Source organism: Tyto alba, unplaced genomic scaffold (genome assembly GCF_018691265.1).
Source record: "Tyto alba isolate M040663 unplaced genomic scaffold, T.alba_DEE_v4.0 Super-Scaffold_45, whole genome shotgun sequence".
In the NCBI taxonomy this organism is placed as follows: Eukaryota; Metazoa; Chordata; class Aves; order Strigiformes; family Tytonidae; genus Tyto; species Tyto alba.
In genome coordinates this window covers 35655718-35671536 of record NW_024881321.1, presented here as the reverse complement: position 1 = coordinate 35671536, position 15819 = coordinate 35655718, and the positions used below count along the sequence as shown (strand labels likewise).

At 43.9% G+C, this 15819-nt stretch overlaps 1 protein-coding gene and 1 long non-coding RNA gene across 11 annotated transcripts in view; one reads left to right on the top strand and one right to left on the bottom strand.

Annotated features, from left to right (window-relative positions):
• NAXD (NAD(P)HX dehydratase) overlaps nt 1-10612 on the bottom strand; it is a 54253-nt gene extending 43641 nt beyond the window's left edge. For 3 of the 10 annotated variants that reach the window (XR_006166792.1, XM_042806103.1, XM_042806104.1), the window contains exons 1-4: nt 8111-8989; nt 6392-6763; nt 2827-2977; nt 1573-1618 (exon numbers count right to left, since the gene is read on the bottom strand). Coding sequence is in view for 9 of the 10 variants with exons in the window: in XM_042806103.1 (XP_042662037.1) it covers nt 1573-1618; nt 2827-2977; nt 6392-6763; nt 8111-8669 (1128 nt within the window). In the remaining variant the exon portion in view is untranslated. The other 7 variants (XM_042806101.1, XM_032997085.2, XM_042806100.1 and 4 more) reach the window with 7 other exon arrangements.
• LOC116962638 lies at nt 9956-15559 on the top strand. Its single transcript, XR_004407691.2, has 2 exons — nt 9956-10061; nt 11708-15559. It is a non-coding gene; the product is annotated as an uncharacterized LOC116962638 (long non-coding RNA).
• The last annotated feature ends 260 nt before the right edge of the window (nt 15560-15819 follow it).

Below are 15819 nucleotides of genomic sequence, written 5' to 3'. Positions count from 1 at the left end.
TAGACAACCATGCAATGTTTTAGAGAAACTGTTTTGTATCTAACTTCCAATATAATTTTTTTCTGCTTCTCACCAATAGGATAACTGAAAACACAGATAATGAACCTCTACTCACTTGAGAAATGTTTCTCATTTGCACACGAGTAAAGACTAAAACGTCACATGTACAATAAGAAGAAAGGCAAAAGAACACAGTCGAACAGGACAAGCTACATTTGAGAAGAAAAATAATACTGTAATATGCTTGTAAAATATAGCTATGGCAATTTATGAGTACATTTCCAGTCCTACCATTTTTATTCAATGCGCCAAATCCACACCAGATAAAGGCTGGCACAATTTAAACAACACCCGTTAAGATAAACATTAAAGCTGAAGAGTTTAACCTCAAGCTTCTGTTATAAACTCAAAAAAATAAGACATAGACATAAAAATTATGTAAGCAGTGACCAGAAAGCCTGATCTTGTATCTGTCTTGAATATTGAAATTTCCCAAAGTTAAGAAAGCATTTCCTCTGCTTTACTTCTATACACTTAACATGTCAGGCTACTAAGCAATGCAGATTTGATCCTATGACTCTTTATGTGCAGAGATGCAATGATACGAGACCAAGTGACTTCAATAGGGCACCCTCCTAGTATGCGGTTTTATTTGCACATAGTGAACAGAAAGCTGAGTGGCCTTAGCATGTTATAGAAGAACGTTAAATAATATAGTTTCAGTTTTAAATCCTTGAGGGACTGTATCCTGGGGGAGGAGGAGGTGGGAGTGGGAAGTGGGGGCGGAAATACCTGAAATGGTTACCTACTTATTGAAACAAATCTTCGAAAAGAAAAACCATATACAACAAACTGAAAGTACTGACACACTATAGAGAGAGTATGGAAAACTCTATGTATTATGTAAGCATGATTTGTTTACATTTGAATAATCACCACTGTACTTATGTAGTCTGCAGTAAATATATTTTTAGCCAGCTAACATGTCACTAAAATAAGGAAGTTCACACTTCTAGGAAAAAAAAGCTTAGAAAATACTACTGCTAAAGATTATAACGTAAATAAAATATGCTATTAAAAATTACATTAAATTCAACCAACAATCTTTAGACTTACAGCACATAAGAATTTTAAGAACCTAAAGTTGTTTCATTCAACACACTTGTCAGGTCCAGGAAAAATTTCTGAAGAACTGACTGCAGCATTGAAAACAACCTTAGATTAACGTTTATAGTTATTTTATTGTCCACTTTCGGAGAATATATTTCATCAAGTTTTGAAATTTCCTATCCAAGTCTCTGATAAAACAGTTCTCCCTCAGAAGTTTTCAATTTTTTCACATATGTCTCACCTGACCTTATTCAGAGAAAGTATTTACATAAAACATAGCAAATGACACATATTTACAAAGTATTTCTACAAATCCAGGACTAAGGATTTCTTTTGTTATATAGAGGATGTTTTAGAACTAAAATTTCACGGGCAGCAGAGGACGAATGCTTTTAAAAAATGGCACTTAGCCAATGTAAATGATGAAAAGTTAATTTTGGATTGGTATAGAAGAACACGTACCACTTTGAGAGCTGTAATTGCAGCAAAATACGGTGCTCCAGTGTATCTAGGATGAAATACAATTTAGGTTAGGAAACACAGTCATGAGATTAAATAATCTAGAAATATGCCTGCCATAATGAAGTCCCAAATTCAAGAGCAAATTAAAAAAAAACAAAACCTTTCTCTTGTTTCCTGCAAAAGACAGATAAAATCTTGCTATATTGAAGCCAATCTCAAATGTTGCTTTGATTTCAAAGGCACAGGATTTCACCTTAGCCACCTAACCCTTTCATAGAAATATTTATAAAGATCATGCTATATAAAAGCAAACTCTTCTCCAACAACAGATTTAAAAGTTTAGAGACAAACAAAACAAGAGTTGAGCACTGTCTGCAAGCTAAATCTGGGATCTGTGACCTGGACCAAGCCCATCTGGTTTTAGACGGTTAACCTGAAGTGCCTCAACTGTGATTCCAGTTGCCCTAAATACAGACAGAATCACCCTCCAGTAGTGTCTACTTCTGCCAAGAGGTAAGAGCCTAATCCCATTAGACCAACAGGAAAACTAACTCCTGGCTAATCAATGCAGCTTTAAGACATCACCTTTTTGCTCTTTATAGAATGTTTATTAACAGCAGATGTCCAACAGCAGACCTCTTTTACAAGATGCCATCTCTTTCAAAAAAGGAAAATGAAAAACAGGAAGGTGTAGTGGCTCATTCAAAGTATTGTGGAGGTTACTGAACATGGCCAAGGAAAGAATAGAGCTTGTTTTATTTCTAGGTCAGTACAGCATTTAACTGATTCATGCTATATCTCTTTTTATCCCTGAAACATGCTATTTCTATTACTCCAGAACATAAACCAAGGTATTGACAGAATCTTGTAAACACCACAATTTATCAAAATAAAAAGCACACAGTAAGAAAATGTACTATTCCTGATTTAAGAGACCCAGTTCCCAAGATACCAAAATATATATTAAAAAAAAATCAGACGTGCCATTGTCTTACTCTATTCTACTTATTCTGTAACTTCACCATGCAATAGTAAAAGAGTAATGTTGAGAGCAGAGAGAGTTTGGTGGTCAAAAAAGACAGAGAAGATAGCCACAGACACAAGCAGCATTCTAAGTTTCAACCACATTCACTACCAAAATTTTGCAACACAAGTGCAGGGAAACATGTTCTTTGAGTTTGAATGGCTCCTACGAGTACTTATGACATCTTCAAACTCTCTCAGAAACAAAAATCAAATTTCTGTTTAACTTACTCTTGACATCCTCCAACAATGCCTATACGTCCATCTTGACCTTTATGCCTTTTCCCTGTTAGAGGAGGGATAACATTGCGCACCAGTTGGAAAATATTCTCCATATCCTTTAGAGAATGTGTTCTGTGCAGTGAAAAAGATCTCTCTATAACTGAAAAGAAGAAAATAAATGTTACATCAAAGTATGTTCTTTCTTAAACTACCACCAGTATTTCTTTCAAGCACTCATAAACACTCATAAAATCACTCAAAGATATACAAAGTGACATACTTCTGAAAACCAAATGCTTCATCACTTACAGGCCTTTAAAACCGTGAGTAACTAGGGAAGGTGATTATTTATAAAGTTAATTTAGGGTCTGATGCAGAGAATATTCCCAGTGACTGCTCACAGTCCTAACTTAGGGTTCAGGTACAGAAAGAAACAACAGCCCAGAATAGTTATATGAACATTTTGTAACTAGAAATATCTTCTTAGTTCAGCCTGAAATCACTTCCATAATTAAGCCCAACTGAAATAGGTACACTTACTAAGGACTAAACATATCCAGACACAGAGCAAGCACGGAGCAACTAAAACCACGTTTTAAACATACACCCTACCTTATTTTTCACTTCCCCTCAAAGACTTCCACCTCTTAGCAGAATCAGGGCTTAGCTCACTGCTTTTTTAATTTGGCAGGTGACTACAAAGCATAATGAAAGTCCTTCTGCAAAACTCTAATCCAAAGTACCAGATGCAAACATTACAAGTAACACACAAAGATAATTTTTAGCTATAATACAACTACAGATCTCTGATGCAAAGCTACATGTTAAGCTACATATTAAAACAACTGCACACTTGGAAGGCTATATATTCAAATTACTGTTCCAAAAGACTACAGAAATTCAGAAGAAAAAAAGTATTTCAACAATTACAACTACAGAATTAAACCATTTACCTAACATGCAACAAATTTGAAGATCAGTACCTCTATCAACGATGCTAACTATAAATTGCAGTAAATACACTAAAAGAGTAAGTTCTTCTATTTCAACAAAGCTCCTCATTAACTGTACAATTCTGTTCAGAAGAACTGTTTATGTGAACATTAATATTAGTCCACTAGACCATACCTATGCTTTCTTTTTTACAGATCTTCTAAAAGGCTTTCAAGGAACTGCTATATAGTAATGCATAATTACATAAAGAATAACTCCTATGATATTCCCTATTTTCAGCTGTATAAAACTTAGTAAACTTACCCCCAACTCCAAAATCTAGAGGGGGGAAGGAGGAAAAAAAAAAAAAAAAAAAAAAAAAAAGAGGAAAAACTGTTCCAGAAATTTTGGACATAATAATGGGAAAAAAATGTAATGAACAAGAAAACACATCTGTGCACTATCAGCAGAAAGCATCTTTTTCTCCATCTTCCACAGAATCTAAATGTAAACCAGACGTGCTAATCCTCAGTAATAAAATGCTTTAGTGTTCAATAATGATAAACACTCCTGGCTGATCTTTTGCTTTTAAAATCCTTCTATAATACAGGCACCCCATTCCTATTGAGGTAAAAAAAAAAAAAAGCCCAAACAAACCAAAACACCATGTTTTGGATTATGGCCAAAATAGCATTGCAGTGACCCAGAGGAGAACAAAACGCTCATCTCCTCTGGAAATACAGCAAATTATTTTCTTTAAATCACACTTCATACACTAACTGGTTTTCAACCACGCAAGAAACAGACTTATCATATAGCTTGTAACCCCTGAAGTGCCATGTTATTAAGAAGGTCCTCTGTTTCTTTGTTGCTGTTTTTTGTTTATATGTAAATATGAAGTGATTGCACAATAAATAGTGAGAAAACAGTGAATTACAGAAAAAGCAGTTCTTAACAGAGCCCCACTTACCTACAGAAACACTAAGGCATATTTAGCTATAAACAAGTGAAATCTTAATTCCTTAGAAGATGTGCTGCCTGAAGCATCGTTTTCACATTATGAATGCTTTGTTACATCTTCACCAATTCAAAGATTAGAATCCCAAATTGCTCTTGCTACAGTTAAGTATATATAATGTATTTTTGCACAGTGGAATACGATTGCATACCTATATGGCAAAATCCAGCGAGAAAAAATGAACTCTAGTTTCAAGTCTTTACAGACAATGAAACTCAGTGAAACACTTTTCAGAAGTAATGGCAAGGCCTTGCAGGTACCACCATCCCAGTCTAGAAGGTCAAATGATTTCCTAAGGGATTTTCTAAAGCACTTCAGGTTTCCTTTCAATTGAAAAGTGAAAACAGGATTTAAAACACAAAATCCATACGTATGCCATAATTTATCTAGGAAAGTCTGCTGTCATCAAGGAACGCTACAGACCAACTATCCAGTCAAGAAGAGACACGACTACATCAGCCAGCCTAAACCCTCAAGAGGCCTAACCATCCAGTCCCCCGTGCATTTTAAAGGCAAACACAGTACGTAGCGTAGAACTGAAAAGGCTCCAAGATCCTCTCAGGAATCAGAGAATGCCCTTTCGGATCTGGCACGCTGGATTATTATTCAACACTGAAGCTGGGTGGTTTTGTTTCTTTTCAAACCACACTTTTTTTCTTCCGAGCAGTGTGAAAATCAGAATTAAAACAGAACGAAGCTTGTTTCGTTTCCACGCAGCAGGCTATTACCACCGAGCCCCAAGCTGACTCTGGTTTCAGCACTGATAGAGTAGCCCTGTTTTCCTCCTGCCCACGGAGCCTACCTCCATGTACAAAGAGACTATGATAAAGATAAATGACACGGAGCCACAGATCCCGAGAAGTCTGTTAATGAATGCTAGAATCCGATTATCGGCTTCTGGCCCACACATAAGGTACAGAAGGAAAAGTCTGTGCATAAATACCAAATGCTTTGCCTTTTTTCTTTAAAATAAATTCAGATGCCCAAAGAATTTATAAATTAACTGGTGTAGAAGAAAATAGATGCCAATATTTTCACCTTCTATGACACCTACTATATTAATATGATGTTTGATTAAAATATAAGATTCAGAATTTTGATTTAAAGAAATTTATTTTTAAAAAGCTGAATTTTAACATTTGACTTACTTTACTGTAGGCAAAACTCCACTCTTTTCTCAACCCTGAAAAAATATATGCACAGACTTGTCTTCGTATACTGTGTTAGGCCTGTTAACTTCAGCAGCAGCAGAATTTCCGCTACAAGGTACCTAATGCTTCCAGATAGCTTTCAGCAAATGTGCTACTTGCCTTTTATATATAAAACTTCTCCTAACTCCATTTTACAGAGACGTGAATGTGGAAAGAAGTCCCCAATATTTATACGGTTCGAAAGGTGTGTATTTGCTCATTAAAATTTGTTATAACTAATATATCTCTATTAAAAAAATCGGTACAATGGTAGAAATGACATTTTAATTTAATTTTACATCAGACAGACACCTTCACCACAATATTTAATAATTCCAATTAGCTTTTATTTTCAAAAGCTACTTACTCCCAGTGCTTTCACACAGAAGTTTAAAAAAACCCTAGCTTTTATTTATGCTATAGAAGGAAGTACCTATCGGTGGAGAAAGTGCTGCTGTCATAGCATTATAATTAAAGTTATCCCCATACGAACGATGGTTCGCTCTCTGAGGTGGACTCGCTGGTATAGATTGTGACCTTTGTGATACCGTAGAAGAAATTCCTGCCAACATCTGTCCCAACATCTGTAACATCTGGAGCTCTCGAGCATGCTCAGCTTCCCGACGCTTGTCCTCAATTTTGAGCCTCTGCTCTTCATATCTATAAAATTTCTCTTCTGTATCCACACTCTGCTGCAGGAATTTTTCCATCATTTTATCCAACGTTAAATTTGCATGGCGTTTTTTTGATCTTTTGGGCTGATTGAGAGGCGGGGTAATAGTTGGAGCATTGATTTCTTTAAAGCCTAAAACAAGAAGAGAGACAATTATTTTTCTAAAGAAAAATAATTTTCTAAGAAGAAAACAGCAAAGAATTTCCCTATGAGATGTGCACCTAGTGCATCACGAAGTTGTTATAGTTTTTCAATGTGAATTGTAATTATTTCAGGTATTTTTATTTCAGAGCACCAAAGCAAAACCACAAGCTTCTACAAAGGTATAAAGGTAACACGAAAATCATGAATAGGCATCTTTTAATCGTTGTAGTACTAAACTTCAACAATAGGAGTCTTTTTGATCTTCTAAAAAGGTTTAAGTGAAGGCCATTAAACAGTATAGCCTCATTTGTGTATTGCAGGTAATTACATTAATCTAAATTGAGTTTCAGTCTGTTGGCATTCTGGATTTGCATTTCAAAAGAACATTAGTGTAAACAACTCTTTGATGGGGTTTATGTGTAAAAAGAAGGTTGGTTAAACGTCAACCAATTGGCTGATTCCTCAGTGATGTCAACTTCTGAAGACAGGTTCATGTTTGTATTAAAACCACGGCATTAATCTAGATTTAAAACAAACAAATAACACTGCCCGTCCCCCCCACCTCCACAACACAAACACGGAGCTGAGAGTAAAGAACGAGCAAGGAAAGGGCAGGCTTTCTCTAAGGGCTGTTTCTGTCCACAAGCCCGCTAAAGTTAGAAGCGGTGTTTCTGAAACAACTCAAGCAATTAATTATGTAAAAGCTCTCCCTTAGCTTTTTGGCCCATCTGCAACAATAAGCAGATTTTTCAGGTATTATCGTCATCGTCACTTTAATACCGATTAGCAAACCCGCACACAGTCTGCAGGGAATGGGAAAATCCTCCAGCGAGAAGGATGCCTATTTTCTTGTACTGCGCTACCTGACACTTTGTCTTGATAATCTCTGCGCTAGTTTTCCATTGGTTTCCCATCAATAGACACCGATAAAAAACAAAAAAAAAACAAAAAAAAAAAAACCAAAACAAAAAAAAAAAAACCCAAACCCAAAAAACCAACTCACTCCGCTCTCCGTCCCCCAGCATCTCCCCTTAGCCGGTCTGCAGCACTTCCCGCCCCTCCCGCGGCAGCCCGCTCCCCCTCCCCGGCGTTCGCGGGTGGGGGGGCTCGGGGACGAGCAAGGTGCAGGGAGGGGGGGGGGGGGGGGGGAGGGTATGGGCGGATTTCGGAGCGCAGAGGACGGGGAGGGAGGGAGGAGGGTAAGGCAGAAGCCACTAGAAGCGCGCTAGCCGGAGAGAGGCGCCGGCAGTTGGGCTGCGAGAGCCCGGGGGGGGCCGCGCTGCCCGCGGGGTGAGGGGAGGACACCCGGCGCCGGGAGCCCGCCGGCTTACTCACCGTCTCCCGGCGGCACGGGGATGGCGAAGGGGGGGCACTCCACCTTGATGGGGTGGTCGGCGTAGGAGGAGCACTCCCCGGAGTCCTCGGTGAAGTTGTCGCGGGGGGACTCCAGCTCGGCGTCCTCGTCCAGCTCGGCGTCCACCTCACGGCTGTTGCGCGGCGTGCCCGGCGTGGGCGGCCCGGCCAGCGGCCCCGCCGGCTGGGCGCCGTCGGGCGGCGGGGCCAGCGGCTCCGGGGCGCCGTCGGGCCCCCCCCGGCAGCTGAGGATCCGGTCCATCTCGTCGTAGTACTTGCATATCTTGCGGGCGTGCCCGTTCTTCTTCAGCCCGTCCCGGGCCTGGTAGTACTGGCGCTTGAGGCCCTTGATGCGGATGCGGCACTGCTCGGGGGTGCGCTCGAAGCCCAGCTCGGCCAGGCGGCAGGCCACGTCCCGGTACACATGGCTGTTCCGAAAGTTGCCGTCCAGCGCCGACTGCACGTCCGCCTCGCCCCAGATCTCCAGCAGCGCCCGCGTCTCCAGGTCCGACCACAGGAAGCCCCGCGTGTTCGTGATCATCCTTGGCCGGCCGGGGTCACTGCAATGGCCGCGCACCGGGGAGAGGGAGGGAGGGAGGGAGGGAGGGAGAGAGCGAGGGAGGGAGGAGGGAGGGAGGGACGGAGGGGGGCGGAGGAGGGCGGCGGGGAGGAGGGAGGGGGGGGTTCAGTGCCCGCACTCGGCTCTCCCAGGGGCCGCCTACGCCAGCCCCGGCCGCGGCAACCGCGGCGCGGCGGGAAGCGGCGGGGAGCCGGGCCCCGGGCCCCGCATGATGCGCCGCCGCTCGCAGCCCGCACGGACGCAAACAAAACTTTCCAGGCGCCGCTTTGCGTTGCGGGCACCTGCAATTAAAAAAAAAAAAAAAAAAAAAAGGGGGGGGGGATAAAAAAAAAAAAAAAAAACACAACACCAAAAACAACCACTAAACCACCTTCCCACCACCCCCTGGAAACAATGCTGATAAATAAAAAAAAATAAATAAACACGTAGCCGCGGCCCCCTCCCCGGGGGCAGGACGCGCCGCCACCCCGCTCAAGCAGCCTCAGCCGTTCGCGGCCGCTCCCCCGCCCCGGGCTCCTCCGGGAGCGGCAGGACGACGGCGCTGGCTGGACTTGGAGGCCCTGCTCATCACCGTGCGCCTCCCTCCTTCCTCCCTTCCCTCCTCCCCCCCTCCCTCCCTCCCTCCCTCCCTCCCTCCCTCCCTCCCTCCCCGCCGCAGTGGAGCACGATCGCTGCGCACACACAGACACACACACAGAGCTGCAGCTCGGCGGGGAAGCCCCGGGCTCCGCTCGGCGCATCCCCCCCCCACACACCCCCCGCCACCGCGGGCAACCAGCACCCGCGCCCCCCCCGCAGGGGCCGGGGTGTCCCCCAGGCCTGGGGGCAGGCAGGCAGGCGGCCCGGGGCTCGGCTCGCCCCGGCGGGCCGCCACGACCAGGGGACGGCGCCTCCCGGACGCCCCCGCTGGGTCGGGCAGCGCCTGGCCCCGCGCTGCGGCGGGGCCGGTGGCGGGGTTGGAGGGCGCTCACACGCACCCCCCGCCATCCCTTCGCCAGGCCCGTGAGCGCCCCGGCCCCCACGCTGCAGGCGGAGAGGGGAGCGGGGGGGGGGTTCGTCGTGCCCGGGCCGGCCCCTGCCCTTTCGCTCTGCTTTTGCTCCGAAACCGCTCGCCGGCGCCGAGCCCACCTCCCCGTCGCGGGGCGGGGGGCGCTACTCACCCACGGGCTTCCGCGGCGCCCACCCGCCCCCACCTCCCCCTCAGGGGCGGGCCCCACCCCCTGCCCGCCACAGCCCCGCCGCAGAGAGACGTTTATACCTTCATGGCCCCGCAGCCAGAGGACCGCGGCCAAGGCCGAAGCCAGCGCAGCCACGGTGGCGGCGCCCCGGCCCCACATCCTCCCGTGGGCGGAGGTGAGGGGAGGGAAGGAAGGAAGGAAGGCAGAGGGGCTGCGGCCGCTCCGCGCTCGCCTTCTTACCTAGCCACAGCGCGGGGCTCCCGCCGGCCCCCGCCAAGCGCGCAGGGAAGCGGCGCGCACAGCTCATCGGCGCGGCTGCGGGGCCGGGGGAAGGGAAGGGCCGGGCCGGGCCGGGCCGGGCCGGGGCACCGCGCCGCGCCGCGGCGGCAGCAGCCAATGGCGGCGCGGGGCCTGCGCGGGCGGGCCGCGCTGAGGGAGCGGCCGCGGCTCCCGGGGCCCCGGCCCCGGCGGCCTCGCACCGGGGCGGCCTCGGGGCTCCTGGCGGCCCCGCCGCGGCGGGACGGGGAGCCGGGCCGTGGTGTGGCGGGGCCCGGGAGGGGAGAGGAGAGGGAGAGCCGGCCCGGCCCTCACGGCGCTTCGGGGGCTGCCTTCCCAGCCCGTCTAATGGGCAGCAATTAAAAACTGATAGGAATTACCATTCGTTGCTCCCAGCGTTTCAAACCTCTTCGCGTCCCTCACCTCACCAGGCATCGCCGAGCAAACCCCGGGTTTACGAGTGCAATTCGTTTCTGAGCTTCTATTTTTAGCTCAGATACATCATTTCAGAGCAGTATTCTTGTAATATTTTCTTTTAGTCTTACACCGGAGCCAATGGATGTACCAGCTGATGTTCACCTCTGGTCCTGCAGCACCTGCTTAATCTAGACAATAAATCAAAATTCAGCATCACCCGGGAAAAACTAACGTGATTATATGAATGAGAAATCTGAAACCTTAAAGCTCAAACCAGCTGTAATTTCTGCTCTAGACTCTCAGATATTTCAAGCAAGAGTGTCATCACTAACTCATAAAAGCTTCTGGCCTCACTGCAGCAGTAAAACGTCAATGTTTCAGTCAATGGGTATTTTGAAGGGGTGAAGACAGGCAACACTTCCCGTTGTTTTGTATTGTACATAAGCTGTGGTCAAACAGACCTGCTGGTTTTACCTGGATCAAGCCCAAGCAGGAGAGATTTGTGCCCTCCAGCTGCAGAAGCATCGCTTAAAACAGCCGTGCTGTCTGCAAACTGCAAGACAGGCAACCCAAGCTTTTAGTAACCCAGACTGAACAGTAACCCAGGTAGTGGAGCAGGAACTTGGATGACTGACAACTTCATTGTCAGCTATTAACTTGTTTATTGAAAAGTTGCTCTTCTATACGTCCTGGTATCTGGTACAATTTTAAAGGCAATACTGGGTCAGTAAAATCTGCCCTGTATTCAGCCAGCACAATTAGTGCTTTTTACCCCTTGATTGTCTGACTGTATGGCAACCCAAAAGATAGATTTAATGGCAAATCATGTGTAGTTATTACATGAGTTGTAACCCAGAAAAATAAAAATTACCGGGTTGTTGAACACTACTTTTTTTACTGTGTTTTGATTCCAACTGGAAAGATAAAGAGAGTGTAGATTCCCTGTAACTGCAGCACTCATCTAATGTCTGGAGGAGAGGAGGGAAAGAACGATGCAGGTGTTTTTTTCATACCATCAAGTGTCTCTGGCTCCACCAAAAACTTGTCTTGTGTCCAACAAAAGAGAGAGAAAGAAAGATACAGTTGTAATGTCATTTCTTACCGAGTTGTCTGGTTTCCTTTGAGCAGAGATGGAAGCAAGTTCTGGTGCTGCAGAACCCTCAAAAGTTGTTTGTGGAATCGGTGAAGTTTCCAGGACCCAATTCTCAATTCATGTGCAGAAGAAAACGTAAGGTGATCTGTGGGCTTCCTCTGCGCCAAAGTTGTTCAGATTGTTATGCACAACCTTGACATCAACTAGAACAGTCTTGCTACTGCTATAAGCCAAGTTGACTGTAAAAACTTTGAGCAAAGCACACTGCTGCTCCTGAAACATTGTACTGCTCTGTGTCTAACTCAAGGTACCTTCATTTGGTATAGTGCTGGCTGCCATGTCCGTACCATCTACAGTATAAATCCATAACTGCTAGTGCCATCTCTGAGCCCAGCACCAGCAATGTTACTTAACAGGGGGATGAGGCAGGAAAAAAGAGCCTTTACAGAACTACAGAAGGTAAAAGGTGTGCGAGGCAAAAGTTCACATGCTCATCATAGAGAAAAAACAACTGCAAGTCACCTATTTCTTTAAGCATATACTGTACTGTGCATTTTTTATTGAGCTTCCTGTTCTGACAGTCCTGTCACTTTGTCTGCTTGTAAGTCTGCTTGTCCCACTCTTACCTGGAGGGAGGAATGACCCAGTGGAGTTCCCTTTCATGCTCTGGGCAAAATCCTTCTCGATTCATTGCTTGTTGCTCCTTTGCTGGCCCCTACCTCTTTCTCAGAGTCTTGCCCCACCTTCCTCAGCTCTTGATCTCAGCCTTCAGTTCCAGCATTTTAACCCTTTTCTAGCTGCACTGTCACCACAACATATTCTCCTTATTAGTGGAATAATTACTACAACCTCTTCTTCCCCTTTGCTACACAAAGAAAGGCTAGCCATCAATGCCTGGCCTGAGAATGTCCTACTGCTGTCAAGGTAGGCAAGAGCTTGGAGCTTAGTAGTAGATGGCAGCAGTCACTGGTAGCTGGTGCTTGCTGGGAGCAGAATGTCTGTACATAGATAGGGTGAGGTATGGACTTTAAGCTAGATGTCCCTAGGTAGGCACCCCAAAATAATGACCACTATGGACCATGTTGTGGTTTCTTCTGCAGGTTCCTGCTGAATCTTTGTTCACAATATTTTTGATTTTTGTTTCTGATGACTTTGCACCCACTCAGCACGTAAGCCTGAGCCCTTTGCCATCCATTTGGTAACTGTTGTGCAACCCGGCCTACCCAAGCCATTCCAAGGTGAGCGTGGACAGCAGGTGGCAATAGCAGAGCTTGCAACATCCTTTGATTGCGTTCTCTCAACTCAAATAATTGTCAGCCTATACTGGAATCACCGTTTAATGTCATAAATATTATATCTGTGTTAACATGTCCATGCACATAGCTGCAACAGGAGGTTTAAGCATTCATATGGAGTGAGGGAATGGAAGAACTCAGAAGTAATAAGTAGCTTTAATTGAAACTGCCCATAAAATATGACCAGAGATTTCTTTGTTGTTGAAATGGGAATCTGGAAGCACTTTTCATCATGAAAAAATGAAAAAGTAGAAAGTCTTAATTTCATTTGAATATTTACCTAGCTAAATTGTAGGAGTTAGCATTGATAGTGGTAATAGAGAAGGCAGTAATGGTGTATGTGTTAAGATAAAAAGGGGGCCAGTCCTGCAGATGTTATAGCAGTACTATTTACTGCCATAAAAGTGAGTGGAATGAACATGTTTTACACCAAATATTATGTTTCTCTTAGTACAGGACAAAATGTGGGTTTATATGGCATAAATTTTAGTTTGTTAGTTTTCATGTTTCTCTAGGCTACAAACAAACTAAAAATATTACAACATCTGAAGCTATAATAATCATTCCTGTCACTACACTTCTCTACATTTCTGTATTCAAGAGAAAGGATAGCAGCAAACAATTAACAACAATCTGTTACAGAAATGCATCATTATGCTTTGGTTTACCTACAATGTTTACTAAATAGGGATGTCACACAGGCAGAAGAAGGGAAAGGAAACTGTAAATGAGAAGTATACCCACACCTGATTAAATACTGTTTCTTACAGCTTCTGTAACTCTTCATCTTTTTACCAGAGCAGTACAGACACTATCACTTCTATACTTATTCATTATAATAACAGTTGCCAAGCTCTGTGCTTCACTACATAATTTTTGTTTTATCCAAAATGAACAGGAAGATTTTTTTTTTCTTTTTGCTGAGTGCTAATGGTGAAAAAAACAGATCTCAAGGAAACAATAAATAGGTTTCTATTTTGTCCTCTTCTTAGAGCAGCCAATAAGAATATACTGCAATAGAAGCGAAGAGGGTTTTTTGGGGCTCACCTGACTTCTTCAAACAAGCTCCTGATATATAGTGCAAACAAACATGTATAAACTTGCACACCTCTTAAGCAACATCCAAAAAGTTAAAGCAAATGGTCTCTTTTTCAATAGGGAATAATGAGACTCTTAAGAAAGTAAATACTGTGCAGTTATATGGTTTTCCATAAAACTGCTTTTGCTCTGTCCTTTGGTGGCAGAAGGTAACATTTGCCAAATCCATTAACTTACACAATTTAGAACACTGCTATTACTATGAAATATACTACTCATTTATATAAATTTTTCACTGTTCAATAGTTATGTGATGCTTGCTTTTAGTTGTGTTGCAGCTGAGCCTGGAGGCTTTGCCTGGGTATCATCTTACCCATTGTACATACAGAGAAGTCAACCTCTTGCTCAAAACTCAGCTTTATGTGCATTTAAGAGAGACACAGATACTCACAATGATGGACAGATTTGTAAAGGATAAATTGGTTTTACCTTAAGTGACGCAGTTCAGTTCAGCCTTGGAAACACATAAGTATATATTGAACATGACTGTTAGAAGACTACATGCTATATCCACAAAGGGATTTGAACGCTGAAAGGTTCCTCTTTCAGGTACCTTGCTTCATTTTGTTTTGTTTTGGGTTTGGTTTTGGTTGTGTTGGGTTTTTTTGTTTGTTTTGTTTTGTTTTGTTTTTTTTCCTGTAATATGTTGCTAATCATCTCACAGATTCATCATATCAACTTTAGTAGTTGTGTCCCCAGATTTTTCTAGCGACTTCATAGTTGCTTTCCCCACAACCCCCTAAGCCTTGCATTTGGAGTCAGTCTCAGATTGCTGTAATGCCATGGGTGATGTTGTTGCCTTCAGTTGCTTCTGGATTTGTGCATAATCTTGTTGCCCGAAGGGAAAAGCTGTAGTTCTCTTTCCTCCCTGTGAGAGCTGTTAATACTAAGTTTTCCTGAGATCTTGTATATGGAGAATATACTCTAGTCCTTAATATGCCTACTCTTCAATATGGAAGTGTTAAAATCTAACAGGCATACCTGAGTTTGATTACAGCATCCTCTACTTGAGAGTCAGCATATATACATGTGTATTGTTTCTTCTTGTTGTTGCCACAGCTGTGTGAGTGTATGGGCAGCAACAATTAATTTTCTTCATGCCAAGGCCAGCTCTGCAAGTTTTACTGGTATAGGTAATCCCATTGGAGGAGGAGAAGGTAATTTAAAAATAAAAGCCAAAATAGGCTAAGAGGGTGGATATAACTATGTTGTTATAAAGATGACACATCAGAATGATGATTTTCCTTGCCATATGGGAATACCTATCACAATAAAAAGCACATTTATACAAATATAACTATAGGCATGTTACGAAGTTGAGGTAGCAGGGAGATTGTATCGCTTTAGTTCTATCATGATAATTAAAATGGTACCTATTCTTGACAGACGAGCCCCAAGTAGCCTATGCCAATTTTGAATTACTTCATTTGGCCAATTGTTTTCCACAAAGAAGCTTGTCCTTTCACATGAAGTAAAATAAACTTTTCAAACCCATATTTCCATTTTCTATCCTTCATTATTGTTAATACCTTTCCCAGAAAGGCATGCCACATCAATGAATCCTGTTCTAATAGCACATTTTCATGAAGAGTAGTTAATGCAGGAGCAGCAAAGATCAGGAGGGGTGGGAATTTTGTGTGGGGGTGTGGGAAAGTCTTGACAGATGGCTCCCCAGAACGAGGGCTGCCAAGTGTCACGTGTCAAGAAAGAAGACGTGCGGCCGGGGAGGAAGGGGGGCAGGCAGCCCTTCTGCC